We start from the raw sequence: 27,746 nt of genomic DNA, 5'->3' as shown, positions 1-27,746 counted from the left end.
TATGCCTGGCCATGGTCATGAAATAGATCGGTGGGTAGGTCGGTCGGCGGGTGAAGGATGACTGCATGGACTGTTAGCTGTAGCGGAGGGCAAAACCGCCCACTCACACACCAATATCAGTCCTCATCGGCAGCGTTGGCATGTGTGTTCGAAACGAAACATGTCAGCCAGCGCAGCCACGGCCGTCTCTCAGCGCATGCGTTGGCTGCATGTCACGACAGGGGAGTTCCTGCGACATGCGCAGGTAGCCTAATGATGGAGGCTATGATCTCGCGGATTCTCGTGGTGAGAGGCACCGGCCAACAAGGTCTGTTGAGCAAGACTGCAGTGCTTCCAAGGGGAGGGAATACTCTAGCTACTCTGACTAGAGAGGTAAACTGCTCTACGGATAGCAGTGTCTTCGGATGCGAGCCCATGCACGTCTGCATGTTGTGCGCCGCACTGGGGACAGCTCGCAGGCTACTGCGTGCGCATGCATGACGCTATTCATGCGTCTCGTTGTACACTTTTAGCCCAGCTGGCCAGCGACGGTCTTCCAGCGTCAATACGGAGAGAAAACGGTGCATGGCGTGAGCCGGTCGGCCGTAAGTCGTTGTATGTGGGAGGAACTCGAGACTCGAGGGATGTCTGCGTAGGAGAGAGAGGCTTCATCCATCGTCGGGGGCCGCGTTGGTGCAGTTGCTCAGACACCGAGGTAAACCCTTGTAAAAGAGCGGTGAGAGTGACACTACGCCGGTAACAAAAGACAGGTTTGTTGGAATGTGGCCCGAAGCGCCTTGACTCTTGACCAGACACGCCAGAATGAGGGAAAAAAAAAAGACTCTGTCCTCAGGGATGGGCCTAGCTTGATAAATGACCAAGCCAAGGCGGCGTGCAGCGTCTCTCGCAACCTCTAGATCTGCATGAGGCGAACGATCATGGACAACATTGTTGTCTCTCGCTCGCCGCCGGTCTCGCCTTTCGCCCTGGCCAACAAGACGGTGTGGACTATCCGTGTTCCGTGCCTATATCAAGTCAACCTAGTGCAAGGACGAGCATTGATCGCCTTTGCTGTACTGAGTATGTATCGCGATTGCAAATGGGCATTCAGCAGCCAACGCGGGGCAGTTGACACGAAGCATCGACAGGTAATTCTGGTGGGGATGAATCAGCTGTGGAGCAGACACTGATCTGTGATAATCACCGGTAACTGCAAGCGTGGACGCTGATTTAGGATATCACGCAGCATGGAGTTCGTTGGGCAAGCCTCAGTAAAGCATACACTGCTGCGGCGAGAATCTAGTCCTTGATTTTCACATACTCCTCACAGGTGGTCTGGCGAGTTGCGAGGAAGATGCGTGAGACAAGTAGTCTTGGACTAGTTTGTTCGCGAACCAGCACGAACCCCACGACCGTCACGATGTCTGCAGGGATCCAAGTTTCAGGCGTGCAAGCCTGCCAACGCGATAACAGAATTCTTGCGTGTCGTTCACAAAGACTCTCCCATCCTGTGCCTGGAGCACAATGTGGCGTAGAATGTCGCACAAAGTTGATTCAACCCCGTGGCTACGGCAGCTCCCTTGCCTGGATCACAGGTTCGGCCATGTCTTAGACCTTGGGCGGTGAGATCCAAGCGAGCGGTCACTTCGATAGACTTTTGGGGACAGACGTGGCTGGTCGCGTTCAGCTGGCAGAAAGCACCCCTGAGCCACTGGATGCTTTCGGGGGAATTGGGAGCCAAGTGGCTGTGACAAAAGGTCTCGCGTCTTCCCCATGGCTTCCGGCACTCGACATACTTGGCAGGCAGGTGCTGGAGCAGCATCTTTGTCTCGACTGGACGGGCTGCCGGGTTTCGTAGTAGTTTGCTGAGGCTCCGTAGAACAACTCGAAATCCAGGCTTGGTCTCAGGGACTGTAACGATTCGAGTTGATGGTTGCTGAAGCTGTACAGATATGCAAACTACCACCGACCAGAACCACACCGAGGATCCGAGCTGCATGAACAGGGTCGCAGTCGAGAACGGATATGCAGATTGTCCTAGTCGGGCCAAAGCACAACACTCGCAGCAGCGTGAGAGCAGTGCGGGTGCCAATGCCAATTCCAGGTACGGTTCGAGACTTCGAGTAAAGCGACCTGCATATGGCTGCAGGCTTCCACGCGCGTCTCCCAAAACGGTATCCCGTCTACTGCGTATCCGTTGGTAGTCACAGCGATCCTCCGGGCATCCCATCCCCCTCCCTCGTCGATTCGCATGCATCAGCGCCTACTGCTGTCTTCTGCACTTTGTTTGAAACGAGCCAAGGTGTGTCCTCGTGAGGGGGACTGCGAGGTGTGAGTGGGAGACAGGTCAGATTGCCCAACGCTCTCGTCATCCCCCATTATCAACCCGTCAATTTATAGGGGCGAGGATATTCTGCCAGCAGCTCCCGCTATTCTGCCCCCAAGTGTAGCTACGGCCGCTACACGACCGCCGGTCTTGGGCATATACATAAGCTAGGCTCTGCGTAGTTAGTATTTAAATAGATTAGACTAATTAGAGGCCGTTAATTAACTTATAGTTAATTAAATTATTTTAGTAAAAAGTATGGTAATTAATAAATTAGCCTAATTAATTACTTAATTACTCTGTATAGCTTATAGCCCGTAATTTAATAACTTCCTCTATTTTAGCCTCGTACTTATTAATAAATCTATTTATTTTATTTTTTATTATAAAATTAATATTATAAATATAATTTTTATTAGTTAGATTTTATAGTATATCTAACTACGTAAGATTATTAGTTAATTAAGATTACAATTTTATAAGTATTAGCGGCCGAGGAGCCCCTATAAGATTAATTATATTATTATTAATTATATTAATTATCTTATTAATAATAGCCCGTTAGTACTTTTACTATATTTTTATACTAGGCTCGTATATATTAGAATTATATATAATCTCGAGGCCTCGTTAAGTAGAAGTAGCCCTACTTAGTACTAGAGGTATTATTAATAATAATAGTACTAATATAAGTACTACTTCTATATATTTAGTAGCTTCTTTATACTTAAACATAGAGGGCTTTTATTTAGAAAAGGTACTTTAATTAATAACTAGCTTTTTTAACTTATTTATTATAATTACTATAATACCTGCTATAGAGCTTTATAAGCGACCCTTATCTTAGACTTATAAGGGATTAAGTAGGGGGGTAGAAGTACTATTATTAATAATAAGTTCTAAGCGTTATTAAAACTAGTATAAGTAGATCTTTTTTAGTAGTATTAAAGTACCGTCCTTAATATACTATTAAAAGACGTAATAATAAAGTAGCTTATAAGTAGTTCGAATTAAGTAGTATACGTACTTTTTTAATAGCTTTTTTAATAAACCTAAATTTAGCTATTTACTTAGTATACTAAGTTTTTATAAAAGTTATTTAAAAGTATTATAATATATATACGAACGTATTTTCTTTTAAAATAATTTTATAATAATATTTAATACTTTAGCCTAGCGACGGGTTTAGTAAGTACTAATTATGGCTGCTTAACTTACTTAAAAAATAACTAATTTATTAAATACGGCTTTAAAGTTACTTATATAGTAATAAACTTATACTTTAATATTTATATATAAGGATTTAATAATTAATATAGTTAAGTAACCGAAGTACCTAATTTAGTTAACTTAAATAAGTACGATTTTCTTATATTATAGCTTAAGCTAGGTATTAATAACGTAATTAATTACTACCGCAGGGTACTTAGTAATTTAAAATTTAAATAATTAGTTATAATATATAACTATTAATTAATTATAGAAGAAATTACCCTAATCTATAAGAAATTACTAGAAATAAGGGTTATATATAATTATACTAATCTCGTTCTTCGTAGCCGGGCCGAAGTAATACTAGGTCCGGGCTAGTATATTAAAGTTAATATATTAGTAATAGAATACGTGTAGTACTATTTTAAATTAGGTATTATTATTAAGAATATTAAGTAAAGTAATCTTATAATTTATATACGTAACTTATAAAAAGTGAATTTTATAGGCCCGGAGTAATACTAATAACTAGTTAATAACTTAATAATAATTAGCTTCTTTTTTATTAAATAAAAAGTAGCTTATAATTTAAAAAGTATAACTATTATTAGTTACCCTATAAATATTAAATAAGGGTATATTAAATTAGTTAGTTTTATATATAGAATTTATTAATAAAATATTTAAATATTATTAAAATAGGGAAATTATAGTAATAAGTACGATAAATAAGCTTATAATATAGCCTATGTTATTATATTAAAAGCGGTACTAGTATTTTATAAAATTACGTAATTAATTAAATAATTATTTAATAAGGGTTCTATTATTTAATTTATTATAGTAGTAAGTAGTTAATATATTAAGTATATTACGGGTAATAATATTATTATAATTACTACTTTTTAATTATAGGTTTAAAAGGATTTAAATAGGTTAAATACTTTTATTTTATTAATTAACGATTTAATCCTTTTTATTATATAGTAGCGCGCGTTAGTAATATATAAAAGCGTTAGTATTACTAAATAAGTAGTTATAGTAGTTATAAAAGTTATTAACGACGGGATAAAAAAGCTAATTATTACTTAAAAAGCTAATAATAATTTACTAATAGTAATTTATAAACGAGGTTAAGGATTTATAATACTTATTTAGGTAGGTTAATTTTACGAAGTATTATAGTTTTTAATTATAACGCGGGTTATAAATATAATAATAAGTAATAGTAATTAACGCCCTAGCGGAGGGCTTATATTAAATAATTTAGATTACGAAGCTAGCTTCGTAAATAGCCTTATTAAGTACTACTTTAATATTAAATAGGGTAGGGAATCGCTAGCTATAAAGTAAGTAATTATACTCTATATAACCGTATTTATTATAATTAATAATATACTAATAAACAAAGGGATTGTTAATTTTATAATTATTCTCTTTTTATAGTATATTAACGTTAGGAATAGTTTTAATTAGTAATAGCGGTAGCGGTAGTGACGGCGAGGTTGACGAAGTAGTGGTTATAGGTGGGTGGGTAGGTAGGTAGGTAGGTAGGTGGGTAGGTGGGTGGGTATGGGCAGCTGGGCTCCGAGCCCGGAGGTAGGGCCTGCCGCAGCCACACTTGGGGGCAGAATAGCGGGAGCTGCTGGCAGAATATCCTCGCCCATCTATAGTCGCTGATCCTGTGTTGGATGCGGAGGGGTGGCTGCGATTGTTGACCAAACAACGCCGCGGGATAAAGAATCTCAGTATGTACTCTGCAGAGCTCGACGATAATGGTACAAGGAGACGCCTTGCTCGAGTCCCAGCTGCAGACTCATGTTGGCGCCAGTGACCCGTCGCTCGATGCATTCCAATCACAGCGGCTCCAAGCTTGCGTCCTTGGAAGAGCGGGCGGGATCTCGCCCTGAGTTCTGATCAGCGATCCGATGCTTGCCCGCCCATTGTTTCCGCTGACAGGCAGTAGTAGCCAGGCGCTAGGCTGGCTACGTGCCGGCATCTTCCCAGCAGGCCGTTGACACGCGAAGCCAAGGGGCGGGGATTCCGATGCATTGTTTCATCCGCGCAGAGTCTAAAATTCCTCATTCTCCGAGCAGCGAGTATGGACGGCCAGGAGCCAGGATCATTTGGTGGGGGCTGCCATGCATTGGCTGACCTGAGCTGGGCCGTTCAGATTGACGCAGATACTTCGTTCATGGCCGTCACTCTGGGCCAACTGGGAGACGAGGTCGGCATCACCTGATCAGTCGGATCAGACATTTACTGGACCCTCTATCGGTTGTTTGACAACGTCGAACATTGGAAATCAAACGTCGTGCTATGCGACACTTTACGGTGGCTGTGAGCTGATGCAGCGGTTGGCGGCGCAGCGCAGCGCAGATAAGCAGACGCAACGTCGTGAGAGTCATCTATAGAATTCTAAATTGTCGGTGCGCTTGATGAAGAGGACGACAGAGGGAAAGTGAGCGATATGCCCGGTGACGAATGAGGAGTGCTGAGTTGTCCAGCATTGATGGGCGCTTGGGGATCCGCCAAAGTAATCTAATCAACGAAGCCGACAACGAGCCAAATATTGTAGGATTTCCGGACAGCATCTCGACTTTGAAAGAAAACGGTCAGTGCTGACCTACCTGTCCAGCGAGGACGACGATTCAACCCTTAAAATGATAGGGGCGACGAGTTCAATGGCGGCTTGGTAAAGAATTCTTAAGCGTCGCGCATGATGACATAGGGTCTTGGTGATCTTCAGCAGCGTCGGTGGAGCGGCATGGTGAGGAATTCTGCGATCTGTCAGTGAAGATCGGCGGGCATCCTTGCCCTCCACGCCCCCTCTGGCCAGCGAGCGGCGCCAGCCTTACTCTAGAAGATAGGGCATAAGAATCAGCGTCGTGGTGTCCCTGCGGCCATCGCCTAGCAGTCCAGGACCAGGGCTGGGTGGCCAGCCCCCCGCGTTCGGTCAAGTGCGGGGCAGTAACGTAGGGCATCGGCAGGTTTCCACCCATCCCGAGCGTGCTGTGGTACGTCCTGTGAATGCAGGTATGCAGGCACGAAGGGTGCTGAAGCACATCGTGGAGAATGCGGCTGGAGTTTGTGCGTGCGTATCGCAGACGGGCGAGCTGCCTATTCTGTCTGGCTGATAAACAAATAGCAGGTTGGCAGGCAAATGTATCTTCGCGACGAGCGAAAAATCGAAGTGTACCAGTAGCCAGAACATGGCTGCTAGGAAGACGCTCCTGTGTGGGTGATGCGAGCTGGCGATGAGGGCGACTGAATCATTCCAGACCGCGAGGCGAGGATAATGTCGGTGATTGATTGCCGCGCACACGTCTGGCGCAGGACCGCGACTCGGTAAGCTAGCGTTGTGTTCGAGACCGAAACATTCGGGGCCAAGTTTGTCGTTGGCTGTAAACGTCGGATCGATTGTTGTACCGTGGCAGTGCCATGTTGAATGCGATGTTGACGAGATGGTGGGGAAGCTGGATAACGACCGGCTTTCATCTGCCGGGCTGTAACTCCCGCCCGGAGATCGCGAATGCGATTGAGCTAGAGGGACAATACCTCGCAAAGAGTAGTTCATTTCAAAGAGCCAAGAGGAGATTCTCAGCAGTGTTTCCTTGGCGTGTATGCATTTTGTGTCGAAATTGCTGGCATCGTCCCAAGGATGAATGAGCATTCGGCGTGGATTTCCGATTGACGATGGCTTCTTCGATAATTGAACCCGGGTAGACATCTCGAGGCTAGATTCAGGTACAGGGGTACGCAGCTCCCACGGTGGTTACCTACGGGATGGTTGTCACGGGACGAGTACGGATCCTATCGGGTGGTGGTGATGAGATGTGACGGCAGCGACTTTTGTGTTTTTTGATGGTGTTCGTCCGGGGTTGGACCTGGTCGGTGTTAGGGCCTGGGTCACACCGAGCTCGACTGTGGCCGGGCAAGGGAGGGCCGCCCTTGATGGCTGAGGTCGAGAACGAGTGCCTGGTCTCGGTCTCTCAGACGAGGGGCTCGCAAGAGAACCACAGAAAGTATTGTGTGGCGATGCTCCATTGTCGCTATGATGCCAACATGATTGGCGAGAGTTGAAAAGCCCGTCACTCCCGTCCTTCTCCTAGCCAGGCGGTCTGGTCTGGTGGTGGTGTCCATCCAAGGGAAGGGCCCGGTGAGAGGGTTGTGAGGGTGTGCCAACAGAGAAAAAGTACGCGAGTGTGAGTGGGCTGGTGGGTTGGCGTGCGTCTGGCGTGCGGCATCCCTTGAACCAAGACGAAGCCGCGAAGGAAGTTGAAGGAGGTAAGGCAGTCGTGTCGATAGTCAGAGATCAGAGACTATTGGTAGGTATTCGTGGTGTACGGGGTAGCTTGGGTAGAGCTGGAGGAATTCGATGCGTCTCAGGATGTTGGTCCGGCTGGAATGGAAAAATCGCTGCCGAGACGTAGCTGAAGATGTTGAGGATGGAGGTTGTGGTGGTGGTGGGTGGTGGTTGATGGTGGGTGGTGACAGACGGCAGATGCGGAATGGACGTTGGCAGATGGCAAATGGTACGGAGGTACGGCGGGCGGTACGGAGGTACGGAGGAGAGGACACAACAGGGAAGGAGACAACGTGGGCAACGGCCGGGCATGCGGAATTCTCGGCTGTCAGTCTGAGACGAAAAGGGAGAGTCCAAACTGCTGGAGAATTTGGATGACTGGGTGATTACCTTCCCTTGGAATAAAGTACATTCGGGTACCTTACCTTACATAAGGTGGAAAATGCAAGATGGAAATGGAACCAAACAGAGACAGATGCAGCACCTTGATGAGCAACAATTTACGTCGGGCAAGAAAGAAACACCAGCAGTGGAAGCGACGATGTCGGTTCATTCCCGGCGCTGAGTGACCGTGCCTGGTCCTTCATCTCCATTGATCAGACTCGTGGAGTCCGGCCCCACTCAGTTCTGGCATCGCCTGCCTGTTCCTGTTCCTGATCTGCCATGTCACGTTCCCGTCGTGCCGGCCTTATGATGAAAAGGTAAGGCAGGCACAAGCTCAGAGTGCCCCGTAGCTGGCTCCTCCTTAGCCGGGACCTTCTTCAACAGTCGATCGCCGGCGGGAGAACATGGACGAGGGTACTTGTGAGGGACGCGAGGCAGGACTGAGAAGAACGTATCAACAGGTACCACAAATGGAGTGTCGTAAGATATTGAAAAGTAGTACCTTGGCTTAGTCGAGGTAAGGCAGGTCCAAGAAACAAGGTACGAAGGTAAGGTAGACACGTGTGGTGCGCCACGACGGCACGAATAAGATGCACATTCTCGCCCGGTGACATTACTCGGCCAGACACATTTAATCAATATGCTTCCCGTGGCTTGTGTCTATCATCATGCGACCTACGGTTCGGCAAGATACCATCTTTAACACAGAAGTCGACCTAAGACGGAACAGCCACTATCTGCATCTGCACCCGTGTACCTCACCTTAGCTGATGTCTGCGAAACGGAAGCGACGGAAGGGAGGAAACGCATTAAGGTCGAATGGGCCGGGGTTGAGGACTGGCACATGCCTGGTTGTCGCCTCCGGCACGCCGTGCTGTCCCGGTCTCTCGTTGAGAAAATCGTCCGTCTTGGTCCGTGTCGTCGTTCGCGGCTCGTTTACCTGGAATGAGGGGTTCCGCTCTACCACTACACCTGTTACCTTGACGTGGTTGACTAAGTGGTTTTGCTTATCGTCCGGATACTTGACGAGACACATAGCGACGCACATATATCCTCGATTAAGCATCGCAAGCCTTGTGAGCCTTGTAGAAAGGCATATATGTCAGGCGTATATCGGTACCAAGGGATATGTGTCTCTGCCAAGAAGCCTCAGCACATCGCGCCTTCCAGGTCCACCTCAGGTTGAAGACGGAAGGGCGGCGCCTCGATTGCGGGGTGGATTCTCGCTTGGCGGGTGACGGGCGACGGACTGAGCGCACAGGCCCCGTGAGTCTTTCCCCTCTTGGCCATGGCTTTTTATAGAAAGGAAGGCCCCTGCCCTGGGCTTTGGGAAGCCTGAAAGACGTTGACAGGGCCACGGCCAGGGACAGGCACGGGAGACGGGGGTGGCACTGGTGGGAGAGGAAAGAGTTGAGAGTTGAAGGTCACAGACGCCAGACGCCAACACCTGGTCCCCACTCTGAGGTGCCTGGGCTAAGGCGACGCTAGGCTGTTAGTGGTGGCTATTAAGACCTGAGGAAGCGAAGGTGCGAACAAAAGTTGAGGTGCTTACCTGAGAAGAGAGAGAGAAAAAAGAGAAGGCGGCCACTCAGGGCGCACCCAACCCCTCGCATGGTGCAGCAGGGGAAAAAAAAAGAAGAGGGGCGGGGTGATGGAGGGGGAGGGGGAGGGGTGAGGGGCACAGTCCGTGTACTTTTCTCATGGCAGACACGGCCAAGGGGTACATGCGACACATCATCCCGCCGTCGAAAAGGGAACTTGTGAGTTGCGACCGCCGACACCTTAGACAATGGACTCCGGGTCAGTCAGGTAAGCGCAACGGAACGGGTGTGATGGATTTTCAAGTCCGGCCAGGCTGGGAAGGCGCCTCTTGTTTCCAATTCCGTCTCCTTCTCCTGTCTGCCTCCTTCCTGCGTTGACCATCTGCACCGACCACTCATTTTTCCACGTACGTACTCCGTACCTTACCGTGAGGAAGGAACATTGGAGTCAGGGCCAGGCACCGCACCTGGTCCCAACGTGCGGCGCGCGGCTTGCGGCGTGCCTTCTTCAGGAACATCGTGTTGGACCCGTCTTGGTGCATCAGCTAAGGCACGGAAGTAAGGCAGGTCAGGTCGGGTAAACCGTAAAGTGCCTCAGGTACGGAGTACAGCAAGTGGCTGCCTCAAGTAAAACTACCTTTTCGTCTTGTTCCTGACTGTTTTCTGCGTGATGTAAACGGAGAGAGGTACGGGTGCCTTATACCTACTACACTATACGTATTGGTGAGACACTTTTACAGAGTACATACCTATGACTGCGCATTGTGGAAGGCGCGGATGGATCGAGGCTGCATGTCATTGCCAGAGTCATCCTTCCCTGTTTGTTGCTGCCGTGCCGTCCGTACCTGACCTGGACCTGACCAAACTGACTTTTCACTGAACTACCTTACTACGTACTGCGTACACGGGCAGAACGTGACCTCGTCCCTGCCCATATGAACCTTGTAAGTTTGGTTGTGCCTTCTTGAGTTCCTGCCCGTCGTCAGCCCGCGCAAAGTTCGGGCTGTGCCTTCCATTTGTCGCATCACAGGGCCTTGGCTTGTACCTACCTTATCGCCTTATCCGCTTATCCTTATCGCCGCCCCTCCCTCGCCGCCGCCCGGTCAATTTGCCCATGGCTCCCCTCACTCATCCCTCCACCTCCACCGTGGAAAGCCACACACAGGCACAGCACATCATCTCTTCCAGACTCGACCCTCTCTACTTGAGGGATTCTTGGATACTTACGTTGCCTTACCTTAATTGCTCTCTCTCCATCCATCGACATATCGAGTCATCCATTATTACCAGCTTACCGCTGGAAGAAATACACACCCAACCAACACATTGACGACGCCGAGCCGAGCCCCCCAATCCCGACCGCCGGCACGCACACTTTTTACAACATCATCAATACTCCGTACCGTCCATCACATTTGACACTCTTACACGGATATCCATGATATCTCGCCCAGTGACACTTTTCAGCTTCCGTTACCAACCTCCCACCGCTCGTTGTCGCATCCACATCTTTCAAGACCACTTTCTACGGATACCTTCTATACACGACACTATTACCGATACAGCACCACACCACCCTAGTCGAAGACCTACATTCTACTCCATACACCAAGTAGCCGTGCCTCGGAGGCCAAGCATTCACGCATCCACGTACCCGCCCATCGTGGCACCGAATGCATCCTGCCGTTTATCCCTTTTGCGTCCGTATCCGTCCAACTTTGTCCCCGCCTACTCTACCGCCTACCCCTGCGTAGGGTAGCAGCACAGCGCATCGACAAGGAAAACGCCGCCAAAGTCAAAAGGTCCAGCTGCCAACAGCACAGGCAGGGCAAGGTTCTCGACGGTACGGTACCTTGCTGTACGGCTACGCTACAGCGTAATCCACAGGACGGGAATCCACTGCCTGGCGTATCATCCACCAGCACCAGCAAAAGCATCACCACCAACAACGGCGGTATCAAACTCCAAATACGGAGTATTACATCGGCGCATCGCAACCTCGGGCCAGGTCCCTTACCTCACAGACTGGCTTGGCCGCCGTCCTTTTTGACTTTGACCTCGTCAACCTCGCAACTCGCACCCGTCAACAAACCCCTCCGAGTTCCCAACCTGGCCACCAATCCCCTGCGGTGCCTCGACCTTTCATCCTTTGTTCCTGGCAAACCCTCGAACCCACGGACAATTTTTTCCAAGACCAGCATTCGCATTGCGTCTCCCGTCTCTGCTTGTGTGCCTGCACTCGATCAAGACAGCCAGCCAGCCAGCCATAATCGGTACCTTACGTCTGGCCCACTGCCCTGTCTGGCACTGGCCACGCCGTCACAGCAACTCCGCCAACCAACCTCCCCGTGTGCCCCCTCGCCCTGGTGGTGGCCCGGCGCTGGAGTCACCACGTTCTCCTCCCTCTCGCAGACGCCTCGTCGCTTCTCGTGCCCCGCTACCTTAGCGACTTGGGCTGGCCGTCGCCTACACCTCGCTCGACACTGTCCTCCGTTTCTCACGCGCCCGTCAGAGACCATCGACTGCCAGTTTACTCAAGGCGTTTTCCCGCCCGCAGACGGATGAGCAAGCCCCATTTCCCACCGTTCCGGCCACTCTCGCCTCCCGTCCGTCTCTAGTCCGTCCTAGTCCTGGGACATCGACCTCGACCTCGACCTTGACCCCCTCCCAACCGCCCGGCTGACTGGGATCTCACACCAAGCCGTCTGACTTTCATGTACCCCTTGTACCTCCCGCCAATCGACTCCACCAATACCACTACCGCCGCCAGGTCCTGGTTCTGACCCTGACCCTGGCGTCCGGCCCTGGCCCTGGACCTGGCCTGCCTTGGGTCCACCAACTCTTTCTCGTACACGAGTACCGCCAGCGCTTCCGTGTGCTGTGACCATCATCAACTACTTACGAATCCTCCCTCGCCCTCACTGCAGACCATATGCTTTATTCCTTTCTCCCCCTCTCTATCGTTCCCAGCAAGTTCCGGTGCACAGAGAATTGCCTGGGCTTTGACATTTAACATATCGCCAAAGAAGACTCTTTTGTGCCTTTCAGCCCGCTCCCTCCAAGAATCAGGACCATCACAGCCTGCTCTATAACGCTCGGTACTTGAGCTGATATTCGGTCTATACGGATACTGCAAGTCAGCAACCTACGAAATCGTCTACTAAAACGCAGGGCACCCAGCTTGCAAACCCGTCAACTCGGATCTTGATTGGCATTGGACCGGACTACATTGGTTCTGCGATAGCCCACAGACACTCCCACCCAAATTCGCCGACTTGGTGCGCCGGATCCCCCAAGACGCACACGACGCACACCCCCAAGAGGAGGCTGGTTGGTTGGCTCCTCCAACCCATCTTAGACAAACTCCGCCCAGCTCTCGACACTACCTGTCGCTAGACTCGAACGAACGCAAGCAGGCGTAAAGCCGGAGGCAGGGGGAAGAAAAGTCAGCGAGGAACCACTGAGAACCACTTTACTGCAGCCAGCAGGGTCAGATCAGGGCACGTCTTTCATCATCGACCATTCATCGCCACACTCCCCTGGCAGGTCCTTTTCTAGAGCCGCCTGCCCCTCGCCTTGCTGTCTCCGTACCAACTTGTCTCTCTTCTCTTCGTCCTCCACTCTGCTCCGTTATACTACGAAATACGCAGTCGGTATCCGTCCTCAACCGCGCTACCGCTACCAAACCGGCCTTGCACCTTGTTCCAGCAGACCACCCCACTCTCCCAGGCCCGGGGGGAATAGATCATCGACGTCGGTCGCACTTCCATCGGCGCTCCACGACTCTCATCTCTACACACATCCGGCTCACGACACCTTTGTCGCCCTTTCAAAGCCCGTTGCTGCCGCCGCCACCACCACCATCACCTCTTCCTCCTCTTCCTCTACGCATACTTGGAACGGAGAGACATCCAAAGAGTTCGAAACCAGACAGCAACTTCTCGGATGACTTGATTCAGATTCGGGACATTTTTTCTTCTTTCTTCTTCCCTTTACCCCCTCTCATTCCGCCCTTTCCCCGCCCTTCTTCAGCCCGCTCTCCTCCCGGCTCAAATCATACTCAAATACTACCTTCCGCAGCCTGCACTCCCCGCACCTGTGTTCCTTTTGTGCTCGACTCGGCCTCGCGAGCCTGCGTCTGCACTTTCTCCTCCACAGCGAGAGGAATTCACCAGGCTGTCCTCCTCGACGCCCGCTTATCCTGAATCACAGCACAGTTTGAACATGGCCGCTGCATTTAGACCAGTAAATTCGCCATTACCTGGTGCCGATGTAAAGATGGACGACAAGATGATGACGACGTCACCAACCACACCGAAGCCAACCACTGCACCGCTCCCGCGGACACCACAGCCGATGGCCGAGGACGTGAAGACGCCCACGAAAGCAACTTTCAGCAGTGGCAGTGGCACTACTGGTCTGGCATCCCAGAAGCCTTTGCCAAGCTCGCCATTTCCCCAGGCTGTTCAGGTTCCCGAGAGTGCCGAGAAGGTCAAGACCCCGACAAGAGCAAACTCACAACACTCAAGGAGATCAAGGGACTCGGAGGATGTGGACATGGACGAGTCCGACGGCGAAGGTGAAGAGGGATCTGACGACGACAGTGTGAATGCCGATGGTACCAGATCCAACAAGAAGAAGAAGTCACAGCGATTTTATTGCACGGATTACCCGCCCTGCAACTTGAGTTTTACCCGAAGCGAACATTTGGCCAGGCACATTCGGTAGGCTCTCTATCGTCCCCATAGATGACGATCTTTGCTAATCGTCCCAGGAAACACACCGGCGAGAGACCATTCCAGTGTCACTGCTCGCGCCGTTTCTCCCGTCTCGATAACCTGCGACAACACGCACAGACGGTGCACGTCAACGAGGATATCCCCATAGATTCCTTAGCAGCGACTGGTGCTAGGTTCCAGAGGCAGATGCGCACTGAGCGTGTGCGTCAGCAGGGGGGCAGGGCTCGCGCATCAACAGCTGGCAGCGCGCCTGGTCCCGTCAGGGGTCACTCCAAGTCGCTCTCGACATCCAGCATCGCCAGCGTGGGCTCTATCGGGTCAGCTTTTGGATCTCGAGACGATATTCGACGACGCCCGCCGCCTCTCGTTATGGCAAGCGACCCCCGCTCCCGCCTGTCACTCGAATCGTACCGAAGTGCCGGAGACGGTCCATACGGCTATCGCCCTGTCTCGCCAACTGACTACAGCACACCGACGTCAGCCACCTTCTCTACCGGTCAAAGCAGTCCGCGATGGGGTTCGGCAATCGCTTCTCCTACTACCACGCACTCCCGATCTCACAGCATGTACTCTTCTGGCTCCCGGACTCCGGGCCGGCGACTCAGCGTGCCCTCCGGCGTCAATCCTTTTCAGTCACCGCACGGCGCACCGGTCAACAGAATTGTCTACGGCAATGGGCCTGTCAATACTTCCAATATGGGAGCCTTCTCCCCCGCCCCCAGCAGCCACCTGGCATCGCCGACAACGCCGACATCAGCATGGTCTGGCAGGAGGGACTCGACCTCGTCTAACGCAGACGAGGCTTGGCGCAGGCGAACTTGGCATCCTGACACGAGGACCTTCAACACCAATACCAGCCACCTCAGCAACGTACTCACTCCCGGTCAACTTCAGCCGAATCCCGCGCCGCCCATCGCCAATGCGCCCAATCCTCAGCAGACGCTTCGGTTGCCTGGCATTGAATCCTTTGACCCTCTGCCATCGAGACAGGTGTCGCCCCCAAGACGAATCCCGTCGCCGATGATGGTCGATGCGGAGGGCGGTCACCGCCGGCCCATGCTTCCCGGCACCGAAGCTGTCGCTGATGAACGGCGGAATGTGGCCCAATGGGATATGAGCTTGCACCGGGGCCTGACAAGACTGGACATTGCCTCCAACACGACACCTCCTCGCGATAGCGCCGGGGCGTGGGCAAACGAAGTGAACCAGGCAGTGCAGGCACAAGCAGAGCAGGTTCGCTTGAACCCGCCGACTGTGCGATTCGAGGTCGACCAGCCCTCGTATGCCAACTCGGGTGCATTCACTCGCAATCATCAGCACACGATGTCGGCGCCGTCGTTTGCACACAGGGACACTAAACGCCACGGATGGTACCATGGTCCTATGGGAAGCAACGTTCACGGACCTCGCCCGGAAGCGCCCAGCCAAGATCCTCGTGGACCCCATGTCAACCGCATGGTCCATCCCAATATGGGTCACTTTGCTGGTTTTCCGGGACGACAGCCTGAGCCGCAGCAAGCCCAGCAGCAACCGCCCGGTAATCCTGACCCTCTGAGACGTTTGGAGGCGCTGGTGGCCGTTGCCACGAGCGAGGGAACCACTGCCACTGCGTACTGAGACTCTTGTGAATCATCAATGCGCCTCTTTACAGTCCTTTTACCATGCCCCGAGAGGCGATGGTACATATACGCAACACGACTGACGAATTTCCTTCTCCCTTACTTGGAATCTATGTCGGCAAAGCTTTCAGTCTTTGCATGACATACAGTCGCTTTCTTATCATGATATCCCGTTTTCTATCAAGTTGGTGGGCAACTGCATTTTATCTATGGCAGGCGTTGATACATAGCGTTGAAATTGATTTCCTATCTCTCTGGGTGTCACCACCCTCATCTCAGCTCATCTGGATTACGGTCGACTTTTCCACTTTCTCTTTCTATTCATTTTCCCTTTTCATTTCGATATCCTGCTTCGACATTTACGGTTTCCTTTTCAGTTTGCCATCAGGTTTGGTTCACCATTGACGGTTTTTTTCTTTTCTCGCAGCGATTTCGCAAGTAGAATTTCCTTATCTTTGTTTTTGATTCCCCGTAACGCTTGCTCACGATCAATGAGATACCCACTCATTCCGGGATGATGGATTCAGTGGTGGATAGTAATGTGTCGCTCTCTCGGCGGTTGAGACAGACGGACAGTGGGCCTGCACGCATGTATATGGAAGCAGGCCAAGGAACGGAGGCAAATGTTGGCGGATATGCGTGTGGACGAGATACCCGAGCTTGGTAACGACTGGCGGCTTTGCTTTATGGGAAGCCTGGTCGATGCTCACAAAGTTGGAAGCGATGGTTTCAAGACCATCACCAAGGATCGGGCGGTATACATGTGTCTGTAGGCGTACAACCGGAAGGAATAACGACGCACATGCTCTCAATGATTATCTTATCTGGAAACTGTTCACTCTCTCTCCTGGTGAATGATGTGGCCCATGAATTTGCTTGTGATGAGGGGAAGCGTACTAAAGTAGGGCGAGGGACGGCCAGCCTTTTTATGCACGATGATGTGGTTCATGTAAGCGGTGCTGCAGCTTGTCTGTCAGCCGCCAGCCAATGAAGCAAGTTCAGTGACGGCGATCAAGAGATTGGGAGACGCGGGGGGGGCAGGATTGATGGATTTGCGCCGGGTTCACACTTTGATTAGGGGAGTAATGACGGATGGTCTTTGAAGTTGGCCGTGTACGGACGGAATGCGGATATGTCGCAACCCGGCTCGTTCGGGGGAATGCCGATCGTGTCTGCCGAGTTTTTTCTTCAGCGGTCAGGCCGTTGGGAAGTGGATCTGAGGGACCGGGGCTGGGAAATGCCGGTTCTATGCCGGTATGAACGCTTTCTCACTCCCCCGCCTGTATAGGGTTACTGGAGCTGTTTTCTGATTACTTCTGTGTCTTTTGAGGTTCGGGGTTTCGACGGGCCCCGGGAGTCCGTGGGGTATCATTGGCACGTCGGATGAGGAGTTTGAGCGAACTTTGGACGTTGTTCTTGGTTTTCTTTCAGTAGTATACAAACTGAGTAGGTAAGTAAGTTACAAGGAAAAGATTAAGTGTTGGCAATCGACGACTGCACGTTATTTTCGGGTAGGTTTTCCACGTCGCCGACGAGGCCAGATATAGGACACGAGCTCCTTTTGCTTTGAGGGGATTCGTCCGATGATCTGTTTCGAGATATCCGGGAGTCGGGCGGAGCGGTTACTGGTAGTTCCCCAGTTTGAGCCCGGTAACAACGCGGGGGAAGAAGAGGAGGGCGGGGAAGAGTCGAAGACTTGTAGCCTGGAGAACGGAGTCGTTTGCTTGACACTTTGGTATCCACAATGTTACAAGAGACGAACGGGGTTGAGGGATGGGATGAGTATTTATTACCGACTCACCGGGTAGTGTCCTCTGGTTCTGTCTGTTAAGAAGTACGGAAACTAGTCTTACCCCCCCTTTGTAGGACACTTCATCTTCGTTCAACGACAACACTGATACACTTTGAGCACATCATGTTTTCTAAACCACCGAATTCCCCAGGCCTCCTCGGGACGACACTCCTCACCCTCGCCGCCCTCACAAGCTCAACCTCGGCATCCACATCCCCAAAATGCGACCCTTCAACCTTCACATTCCCCTCCATCCCAGGCCTCCAACACATCAAAACAACAGCCGTCCCAGTCCACAACTACACCTCCTTTCCAAACCGCCTCTCTGAAGCGTCCCTCGCGACAACATCCGCCTCCACGACCGGCATCCCCCCCTTCTGCAACGTCACAGTCTCCTACACCCACCCAGGCCACGATGACCTCGTCAACATACACGTCTGGCTTCCCCTCGAGAAGAGCGCGTGGAATGAGCGGTTCATGGGGTTAGGTGGCGGCGGGTTCGTTGTCGGGGAGGTAGATGGCGATGGACCGAGTGCGGCGATTCAAGAAGGGTATGTTGCTGCCGTCACGGACGGCGGACACCTCGCGAGTTCGCCGCCTGACGTCTGGGCTTTGCGAAGTCCGGGGAATATTGATTGGCCTTTGCTAGTCAACTTTGGATATCGGAGTCTTCACGAGCTCGCTGTCGTGGGGAAGGCCGTGCTGGGGGCGTATTATGATGCTGAGGAGAGGTATAGCTACTTCAAGGGGTGTTCGACGGGCGGGAGGCAGGGGCTGGCTGTTGCGCAGCGGTATCCGCGGGACTTTGACGGGGTGTTGAGTATGTGTCCGGCCGTGGAGTTCCCTGCTATGGTGACGTCGCTGTATTTCCCGCAGTTGGTTATGCGGTGGAGGGGGTATTGGCCTTCTGGGTGTGAGTTGGGGGCGATTGTGAAGGCTGGGGTTGAGGCGTGTGATTTGGGTGATGGGAGGAGGGATGGGGTTATCGGACGCTTGGGGGAGTGTGGGTTTGATGTGAGGACGGCGGAGGGGAGGGAGTTTAGTTGTGATGGGAAGGATGGGAAGAAGATTGAGGGGAGGGTTTCGAGGGGGGCGGTTGAGGTTGTTGAGGAGGTTGTTGGGGGTGTGCTGGATGAGGAGGGGAGGGAGATGTTTCCGAGTTATGTTCCTGGGACACAGTTTGCTGGGTTGCTTGCTATGATGAATAGTGTATGTGAGGACGAGACGGATCGAACAAGGTGTGTAGGTGTGCCGTTCTCCGTGACGGATGAATGGATCCGGCTGTTCATCGAGAAGGATTCCGCGTTTGACCCGACTTCGATATCGAGGGAGACTTTCCGGGACGTATTCCGGCGGGGAGTCGAGGAGTACGATTCCGTCATCGGGACGCCCATCCCGGACATGAGAAGATTCAGGGAGCGCGGGGGAAAGGTTCTCATGTGGCACGGTATGGCGGACCAGGCTATCTCTATCAAGGTCGGAAGGGGACTGTATGAGAAGGCCAAGGGGATCGAGGCGAAGCGCGGAGTTGAGATTGAGGAGTTTTGGAGGTATTTTGAGGTTCCTGGGGTGAATCACTGCGTTTCGATGTATGGAGCGCCGTTTCCCTGGAGTGCGTTGGAGAAGTTAAGGGCGTGGGTCGAGAGGGGTGTTGCGCCGGGGCAGTTGGATGCGAGGGGGTTCAAGATTGGAGAGGATGGGAAGGTGGTTGTTGATGAGGAGGTTAGAAGGATTTGTCTTTATCCAGAGGAAGGGGTTTGGAATGGGAAGACTTGGGTTTGTGTAAAGCCCGGAGAGAAGATTGAGGTGATCGAGGAGAAGGAGGAACTTTGAGGGAGGTTTTGAGGGATGCTTGCTTGAGGGGATCAAACAAGATATCGAGGAAGTGAAGCACTTCAGTTGTTCATAATCCGGCCATGATATTTATACATGTGATATATACAACAACGTTTACACCACCTCACTTCCATCGTCTGAAAGGATGTGCTTCGGTATTGAACACAAACTCATCCAAACTCACCAACCCAGGCTCGCTAAAGATGAGATAAAAGTACTTCAACGTCTCCCCCATCCAGAACGACTCCATCGAGTCCGACTGCGGAGGCCGTCCCTCGGCCGTGACATCCCACACTGCCGTATTGGCAAGTTCCGTACTCGTGACGTTGTCAATGGACGAAAACATGTCCCACGCCGAGTCTAACAAGCTCGTGTCGGCTGTGGTGCGGTACATGATGAACACACTTTCAATTGCCTCGGGGCGGAGAATATAGCGCCGGTCCGGAACGGCAGAGAATCCTGGAACAAGGCGGTCCTTTTTGATGATTTCGTCTGCGGTGAGAACCTCGTCGTCGTCCTTTCTCTCTGCCCGTTCGAGGACGTGCTTTTTGTAGAGGGCTTCGTCCCATGCGCATTCTTGCTTGGAGGGGCAGGGGACCATGTAAAACGTCTCCGGCATGATGCCATGCGGGAAAGACTTGTAAGCGTACACACACCCGTCGACAAGTTTCCTCGCCACAGACACTTCGTCGGGGTGGTTGAATAGCTTCCCACCAAGCGCAAGAAGCCCACCCATGAAGCAAACAAGGTGCTGGCCCTGCGGCTCCTGTTCAATAGTACGTACACCGTTGGATTCGCGAGAGTGCGCCTGCCCCGCGATGAGGATATCTTCGTTGGTCGGCGTCATGGGCCGGAAGAGGTTATGTTCGATGGCGGGCTTCACGGCGGCTTCGTACATGGATTTGTACATCCCGCTGCGTCCGCCTACGAGAGCGGACATTTTGGGGAGGTATTCGTAGAGGGAATCGGCCATGGCGCCGAGGGTGAAGTCGTCCCCTTGGTTGAAGACTTCGTCTTTGGGGTTCACGACTAGAGGCCAGAGACCGGGGATGTTGGTTTTGTTTTCTTGGCGTTCGAAGATTTCCATAATCCGTTGAGTTGCGTCCCAGAATTTGGGGTCGCCTGTTAGTAATGAGAGGCGGGTGAATTCCATTGAGAGACTCCCGATCTCAGCTACCAGAGCGCCATTCCCGACGTCCTGGGCGTCACCGCGGGCTGCATCGCCGACTTTCCAGCGGGTGATGGGCATACGGTTGGGCGTGTCAAAGGCCTTGTAGAGCATCTCGCCGACCTCAGCTGCTTTTCGGAGGAGGCGAACGTCGCCTGACAGATCAAAGGCCGAGAGGAAGCCGCCCAGGTATCGGATGGTTGTCTCAAAGACGTTGATTTCGTCCAGGTCGGTGTGTGTAAAGTCGATTGTCGCCGCGGCGGCGACAGCCTCGTCGAAGTCGGACTTCATGTCCATGATCCAGAGGGTGTCGAGGGAGTCCACGAGGGTCGCGGCCCAGCCTCCGAACGTGTTGCGGCCTTTCCCGGAGACGGGAGTGAGTTCGTCGTACATCCATGCGTTGTCGCGGTAGGATTCCCATGCTTTGGCAAAAGCTTTCTTGACGGCTTGCTGGCGTTCTCCGCGGACGCGGCGTTGGGTACCGGTCTCGGGTGGGAAATGGGCCTGAACTTGGGGGAAGCGGACGTGGGGGCATGTTGGGAGTTGTCGTAGGGGAGTCGGGGCTGGGTAGTTGACCTTTCTCGTCCTCCAGAAGTAGTGTTTGTCATCTTCTGTCTGCCATTGGACTGGCTTAGGAGGGAGTGACGTTTGCGATAACGAAGATATCGATGGTAGGGTTGGCAGTCTAGAGTCACTCTGCCAGAAGATGCACAGAAGCAATAACACGGGCACAGCCCAGAAGATGAAGCATGGTTGTCTTCTTCGAGGGACAATCATCTTGAAAAATGCAGCAGAGATGATTGATGAGAGCAGAGAGGTTCAAGAGGGCCCCTCGATCCCCTCCTCATCTGTCCCCTGACATGCTCTCTTTATGAACCCCAGGCATATCCTCTCCTTTGTACTCTGTCCGTTTGGCCCCATCTTGGCGGTTAGCAAACATGCTGTCAGGATTATATTGCGGCCCCCATGTCCCATTGCGAACAGCATGTCGCCAGCTCAAAGACGCTTGGCACCCTATTTCCCGCTACTATGATGTGATGAACGAAAGTCTAATGATGAGAAAGGGTTGCATTCAGGCACGGGAAGAGGCCATCTTCCACGGGTAAGGTTGCGGACGGCGTCTATTAGCCTAGATTTATGCTCGCCCATCTTCTTGATGGTGGTTAGCAGGGTTACATCGTGAAGGAAACCCATGCGAAAATGCAAGGGGGGCTGAGTGCAGCTCTGCGTTTCCGTCACCAACAACGACGAGAACCAACAGAGAAACGCGGAGTGGTCGTTGCCCCCACTGTTCATGCATAGCGCGATGCGCCACGCCGTCTTGGTGCTGCAGGTTGTTCTATTTACCTCCTTTATGTCAAACGGGCTGGGTTGTTTGCGCAGCGCTTCTCGGCTGGGAAAGCGGCGGTTGAGATTTGAGAGCTGCGCCTGTTTGAGGCCGCATGAGCCGTGGCCTCATAAAGATTGAGGCACAGTTTAGGCGAGCGGCGTAGCAACAAGGAATTTACCAAGTCAATGAGGGGCGGTTTCACGAGTTCAAATTGTTGTTTGCTTTGCTTATTTGATGGGAGATCAGACCCCTCACAATCCTCACGAGGTAGCCAAATAGTGACCTCACTTGGTGGTATTAATGCGCCGCGAAGACTCCTATCCAGTGCGTCATCCCACCACTTGGCTGTTAAGCTGGTATCTGTACGTTGGAAGGACAAGTTTCTTCAATCCCGGAGACTACCTCGGTCATACAAGGCTTTTGATATGAGTTCCGCCAATAAATCCAAATCACCCAATGCGATGTTCATTCTCACGTATGGCCTTAAAAGGAGAGTATCCCTCTGTTACTTTGCTTATTTACTTGTTTAAGAATACATACAACGGAAGGTCCTATGACTAGGGGGTATCAATAACATCATCGCACTTAGTACCACAGAGCCTTATTCCAGAACTTGGCCTGGGCATTCGCCAGGTCATCCTCCTCAAGGTAAAAGGTGGTGTTGAAGACGAGCTGGGTGCCGGCAGCAGAGCTGTTGCCGTACTGGGGCCACTCAATCTTGTCCTCGGGCCACATGGTGTTGGGGTTGCCGGTCAGGACGAAAGACATGAGGTACTTCTGCATCATGACGGCGACAGTGGCATTGACGGAGCTGGAGCCACCGCCAGGTCCGCCGGCACCACCGGAGGGAGGGCCACCTGCGCTAGAGGAAGCGGTTGCCGAAGCGGCGGCGGAGGTAGCGGTTGAGTTAGAGGTGGTGGAGTTGGACGTGGTGGTGCCGGTGCTGGAGGTGGAGTCGGAGAGGGAGTAGGTGCTGTACCCTGTTTTATGTGTTAGATGATATGTGACACGTAGAATAAGAGGAGAAATAAGCTTACAGTAGTAGCTCTGGTCAGTGCCGTGAGTGGCCTGGTCAAGCGCAACCATTGCGTTCCAGGTCTGGTTGTTCATGGCGTGGGTCAGAGCCAGGTTATGGGCAGTCAGATCAAAGTGCTGCTTCATGTCGGAGAAGCGCAGACCAGGGGAGGTGTAGTCATCTTCGGGGTAAAGCGACAGGATCTCGTCGACAACGGCATCGTTGATGGCGGGGAAGAAGATGCGGAGATAAGCAGCGACATCCTCTGTGGTGTTCACGCCGTCGTAGGCCTGGCCGTTGGCCTCGTGCTGCTCGTGGGTGATGACGACGGGGCCGGAGAAGTTGAAGCGGCGCTGGTAGAACTGGGCCTCATAGGTGTCGGCGATGATGTCGCCGTCGACACGGGGCTGGAACTGGTAGTCGTAGGCGTCCTGGACCGTGGTGGCGGCCGTGTTGAGGGTATCAAAGTCGATGGAGCGCATGCACTCGAGGCTGCCGCCGGAGCAGCCGGCCTCGGTGGAGACGTTTTGCCAGAAGGCTTCGGCGTGCTGGTGGCCGGCGCCGGGGACGAAGCCGGGGGACATGACGTAGGCGCGATTGTAGAGCTGTTCGGCGTGGCCAGCGAAGCGCTTCAAGGGGGTCAGCTTAGATGCCTAAAGGTTAGTTGAAGACGAGTACTTACAGTCATCTGGAAGAGAGTCTGGGAGCCACCGGCAGAGAAGCCCACGGCGGTGACATCGTCGGGGTTACCGCCAAAGTTGCTAATGTACTTCTTGGTCCACTCGAAAGCGGCAGTGACGTCCCAGATGGCGGTGTTGGAGGTACCACCCTCGTGCAAGAAGGTAGGGCCATTGGCAAGGCCAGTCATACCGAGGCGATAGTTGTACGCGACGTAGACGAAGTCGGTGGAAAGGTCAAAGAGACCCTCCGGAGTGTTCTCAGACTTGCTTCCGCCAGTGAAGCCACCACCGTAGGTCCACACCATCACGGGGAGGTTCTTGCCCGCAGCATCGGCGGGAGCCCAGACATCGACGTAAAGGCAGTCCTCGGCGGAGCTGCAGGCGACATCGGCCGAGGCCAGGTCACCAGTGTTGACTTCCGTCTCGACGGGAGGCGCTTGGGGCTTGGCCCATCGAAGGTCGCCGGTGGGAACGGCGGCGTAGCGGATGTTTTGGTACTTGTAGTAGCCGACGGACTCGTTGCCGGCGGTGGCGACGACGGTACAGTAGTCGAGGGTCACGGACGGGAGGGATCCGGAGCCGGAGGTTGCTGTCGGGGCTGGGGCGGTAGTCTGGGCCGCGGCCGAAGCTGCCATCAGCAGGCAGGAGTTTGTGAACTTCATCTTGGTTTCAAGCTTTGAAGCGAAGGTGAGCAGCGATCGGGATGTGTTGTTGGTTTGCGATGCTCCTCAAGAATCTCTACATTTCAGGGCTGACATTGCGGGCTGTTTATATAACAGAAAGCCTCCAACTTCAACTCCCTTTTTCGATCGGACTTTTCACCAAGACGGTGATCGCCGTGCTAACCGGTAAGAAGGACGCGTCCTCCGAGCCGGGTGACGTTGTCCACATCTGAGCCTCATTTGCAAATCGTCATGCCAGCCCCTCGGGAAACCCAACATTAAGGGTCATTTCGACAAACAAGCGTCGTGGGGAAAATCTTTGGGTCTGCGAGGTTTGTTTTTAGAAGGTTAAACAAATGCACAATTGGCCGATTTGGCTCGCAATAGCCCCACCGAGAGGGCCTTATTAGTGGGATGAACTCTTAGTGTGGCTCATGTTCATGAATCGCCTGCGCGGCTTCGCCATCCCTGGGCTCTAGCGCAAGGAACTTACCGTCCCCTTTAACTCGATTTTGACTTTTCTGAGTCCACATGTCTAAACACGTCCTCGGCGACCTTTGCTTTCCCCAGGTTCAGGATTCGAGAAGAGTCGTTGGTCCTTGGGGGCGGCAAAGGTTGAAGCTTGACGCGCCGATCTTCAGCCCAGCCAAGCCCGGCGGAGTGTGGGAGGTGGGGTTGAAGCGAGAGACGGGCCGGAACTAATATCGAGAACATCTCTGATCACATCAGTGATCACACTCTACCCACTTCCCGAGTTGGTACGATGAAAAACGTGGATCTGATAAATGGGTATCAATTCAATCTTCGGATCTCCCGACAAAAGTGCTCATATCTTGATGGTTTAGGGAGGTCTTTACCCACGTCAGTCACGCTTCGCTCTTTTCCTACCCCTCAACCGATAGAGCCGACCGTTAAGATGAATGATTGCTGTCAAGGACCAACCGCGAAACCGAAACTGAGATGCTTCCAGGATACTCGAAGTCGATACACCATCCCGCTCAAATTATCATTCCTGCTCGGTAGCATCTGAATTACTGGCCCATTACACCATACTCCTTCTCAACCATTACCAATTCTGATCAACTCATGTGAAGACAATCTCTTCAGCGACCACAACCACGAAATCTAGCCACATCCGTTTCGCCAGATATTCCATAAACATCAGGCAACTGGGACATGGCTTCTGACTGGTCACAATCTCCGCTTTAGTGAGCGTCTCCATGTGCTGGTAGTGGAATAAGATCTCAAGCCTGATCTGTCTGTCGCGATCATCCTCGTTCTCAATAAACCGCTGATGCTTATGCGCGACGAAGCAAAGCAACAGAGCTACAACGTGACTGGCGTGTTACAAACCCCTCACAGAATCAGTATCTAACTCGTGTTCGTCAAAGATTAACCCAATTCTCTTCGCAAAGCTCAGCGTCTTGTGAGCCCAGTAGTTGGAGTCCAGCCTGCTGTGATCGTTGCCACCAGTCCAACCACCAACGGCAACAACTGGCTCAAATAGTCTGCCTCGGAGGAAAACCCTTATTGTCTGATCCCGTTGCGCGATTGGGATGCCTCGTCTCGGATTTATCAAAAGAGCAGTCTTCGCGACTGGCGATTTGACAAAACGGGGTTGGAACAAATTGGCGAGTTCGGACTTGGCAACTTGGGCTTGTAAAAGAGGCGCAACTCCTAGAAGTGCCCTGATATGTCCTCGACGACTCTTTGACTTGAATGGTTTCTCCGCGTAGTCGACATGTCGATACTCCGTCTCTTCGTCGTTTCTCTCATTCTCCTCGGCAAAGCCTGCAGCGACACGCCCGTCTCGATCTTTCTGTCGCGCATTTGCCCCGGCGGCGAGGACTATCCCGACTAATTCGACGCGGATCCAGAGAGCTGCCTCCATTAGGGGTGTACGGCCTCGGTTGTCACCTGCATTGACGTCTGCGCCTAATCGTAAGAGTTCCTGAACGTTTGTGCGACTGTCATGAGCTACTTCTATAGATAGCCTCGAGATCCTAGAGTTCCTTCAGTGCGTAGGTCGTGGTTGAAGTGAGGGTAAGTCGCGTAGTCGTGGACGCAACCCCGACGATCCTCTTTTTCACTTGCTTTTGTATCAAGCTTCAGAGATCCTCTTGTCCGGGCTGGCCCAATGCCATTCTATTGTCTCTCGTTTCCAGAAGGAATAGCGTGGTCTTTGACACCGATGGTCTCAGACCGGTCCGTCACGCTGATACGATGATCCAAACGGCTGGACTCAGGCAGAGCGTTCAGTCCATATTTCCTGAAAACAACGGTTTCAAAACACTGAAAGTGTGATACTTCGTTCTTTTTGGAAGTAGATGTCTTGATCTCCCAGGAAAGTCAACTCACAGCATCGTGCTTTTCAAAAGGGAAGACGAGCCTGTATGCGTAGCCAGCGGTATGGCATGGTGCGACAAAGAACCACATGGTCGCAGGCTCTAATCCTCGAAAGGTGTCAGGGCTGTTTGACATAGGCTGGCGTAGACTCTCATCGGCGCTCGGGAAGAAGCTGATTGAATGCTCATGAGGTTGCTCGCAGAAAGGGCATTCGGCGAGCGCCCATGTCGTGTTCCATCGCAAGACTCTCGCAATCGCTCGAGAGCCGTTTAATCGCTGGAACTTGGAAGCTAACGATGATGATGGAATCGCCGACTTTTGTGTAGTCGAGGCCATTTCAAGTCGTGATGGTTTGCGTTCGTGCGGGCTGAGGGCTGAATAATGACATGCGCCACGAGAACTCGGGGAAGAGAGAGTGAAAGACTGGGAATCAGGAATCTCAATTCTCACACCTGTTTCGATCTCGATGACTTGTTTCAATGTTCGAATAACGGTTTTGGCCTAGGTCAAATATTGAAGCTTAGTAACGGATTAATCCGATATGAGGACCAATCAAATATGGTGGTTGACCTCGCATTATTACGGCGAGCTTACTTCTCATCATGGTCTTCCCTCGTACTCCCGTAATAGATTTTGAGTTTCTGAGACCTATGCCAAGTGCTTATCAGCGATGAAATGGGACATTTGTAATTGATGACTCTGCTGACCTTGGGCAGTGATTCGGGTTAGGTATTCGTCATACCGAACACGAGCATCCAGGACATGGCTATTGCTATGATATAATGTGACCACTCAACATGATCTCATTACG

The 27,746-nt window shown here is 52.0% G+C and overlaps 9 protein-coding genes across 9 annotated transcripts; 3 read left to right on the top strand and 6 right to left on the bottom strand.

Annotated features, from left to right (window-relative positions):
- Positions 1-6,143: 6,143 nt before the first annotated feature.
- Positions 6,144-7,247, bottom strand: CCOS01_14843 (uncharacterized protein; the record flags this gene model as incomplete). The annotated part of the gene is made up of 2 exons (XM_060462985.1): positions 6,144-6,304; positions 6,716-7,247. 2 exons carry the CDS (start codon positions 7,245-7,247, stop codon positions 6,144-6,146), a joined length of 693 nt encoding a protein of 230 aa, XP_060306170.1.
- A 1,723-nt stretch (positions 7,248-8,970) lies between these two features.
- Positions 8,971-9,497, bottom strand: CCOS01_14842 (uncharacterized protein; the record flags this gene model as incomplete). The annotated part of the gene is made up of 2 exons (XM_060462984.1): positions 8,971-9,289; positions 9,364-9,497. 2 exons carry the CDS (start codon positions 9,495-9,497, stop codon positions 8,971-8,973), a joined length of 453 nt encoding a protein of 150 aa, XP_060306169.1.
- A 4,475-nt stretch (positions 9,498-13,972) lies between these two features.
- Positions 13,973-16,104, top strand: CCOS01_14841 (uncharacterized protein; the record flags this gene model as incomplete). The annotated part of the gene is made up of 2 exons (XM_060462983.1): positions 13,973-14,472; positions 14,523-16,104. 2 exons carry the CDS (start codon positions 13,973-13,975, stop codon positions 16,102-16,104), a joined length of 2,082 nt encoding a protein of 693 aa, XP_060306168.1.
- Positions 16,105-16,244: 140 nt separating this feature from the next.
- CCOS01_14840 (uncharacterized protein) lies at positions 16,245-16,511 on the top strand (the record flags this gene model as incomplete). The annotated part of the gene is made up of 1 exon (XM_060462982.1): positions 16,245-16,511. One exon carries the CDS (start codon positions 16,245-16,247, stop codon positions 16,509-16,511), a length of 267 nt encoding a protein of 88 aa, XP_060306167.1.
- A 1,510-nt stretch (positions 16,512-18,021) lies between these two features.
- CCOS01_14839 (tannase and feruloyl esterase) lies at positions 18,022-19,731 on the top strand (the record flags this gene model as incomplete). The annotated part of the gene is made up of 1 exon (XM_060462981.1): positions 18,022-19,731. One exon carries the CDS (start codon positions 18,022-18,024, stop codon positions 19,729-19,731), a length of 1,710 nt encoding a protein of 569 aa, XP_060306166.1.
- A 127-nt stretch (positions 19,732-19,858) lies between these two features.
- Positions 19,859-21,679, bottom strand: CCOS01_14838 (glycosyl hydrolase family 47; the record flags this gene model as incomplete). The annotated part of the gene is made up of 1 exon (XM_060462980.1): positions 19,859-21,679. One exon carries the CDS (start codon positions 21,677-21,679, stop codon positions 19,859-19,861), a length of 1,821 nt encoding a protein of 606 aa, XP_060306165.1.
- A 1,138-nt stretch (positions 21,680-22,817) lies between these two features.
- CCOS01_14837 (esterase) lies at positions 22,818-24,589 on the bottom strand (the record flags this gene model as incomplete). Its single annotated transcript, XM_060462979.1, has 3 exons — positions 22,818-23,212; positions 23,270-23,876; positions 23,930-24,589. 3 exons carry the CDS (start codon positions 24,587-24,589, stop codon positions 22,818-22,820), a joined length of 1,662 nt encoding a protein of 553 aa, XP_060306164.1.
- Positions 24,590-25,673: 1,084 nt separating this feature from the next.
- On the bottom strand, positions 25,674-26,480 carry CCOS01_14836 (uncharacterized protein; the record flags this gene model as incomplete). Its single annotated transcript, XM_060462978.1, has 2 exons — positions 25,674-25,886; positions 25,950-26,480. 2 exons carry the CDS (start codon positions 26,478-26,480, stop codon positions 25,674-25,676), a joined length of 744 nt encoding a protein of 247 aa, XP_060306163.1.
- Positions 26,481-26,734: 254 nt separating this feature from the next.
- Positions 26,735-27,271, bottom strand: CCOS01_14835 (uncharacterized protein; the record flags this gene model as incomplete). The annotated part of the gene is made up of 2 exons (XM_060462977.1): positions 26,735-26,881; positions 26,948-27,271. 2 exons carry the CDS (start codon positions 27,269-27,271, stop codon positions 26,735-26,737), a joined length of 471 nt encoding a protein of 156 aa, XP_060306162.1.
- Positions 27,272-27,746: the final 475 nt, after the last annotated feature.

Source organism: Colletotrichum costaricense (assembly GCF_030867565.1).
Source record: "Colletotrichum costaricense strain IMI 309622 chromosome Unknown Scaffold_22.1, whole genome shotgun sequence".
Taxonomy (NCBI): Eukaryota; Fungi; Ascomycota; class Sordariomycetes; order Glomerellales; family Glomerellaceae; genus Colletotrichum; species Colletotrichum costaricense.
Note: the sequence above shows the minus strand (reverse complement) of the source record. Positions and strands in the feature narration are given on the sequence as shown.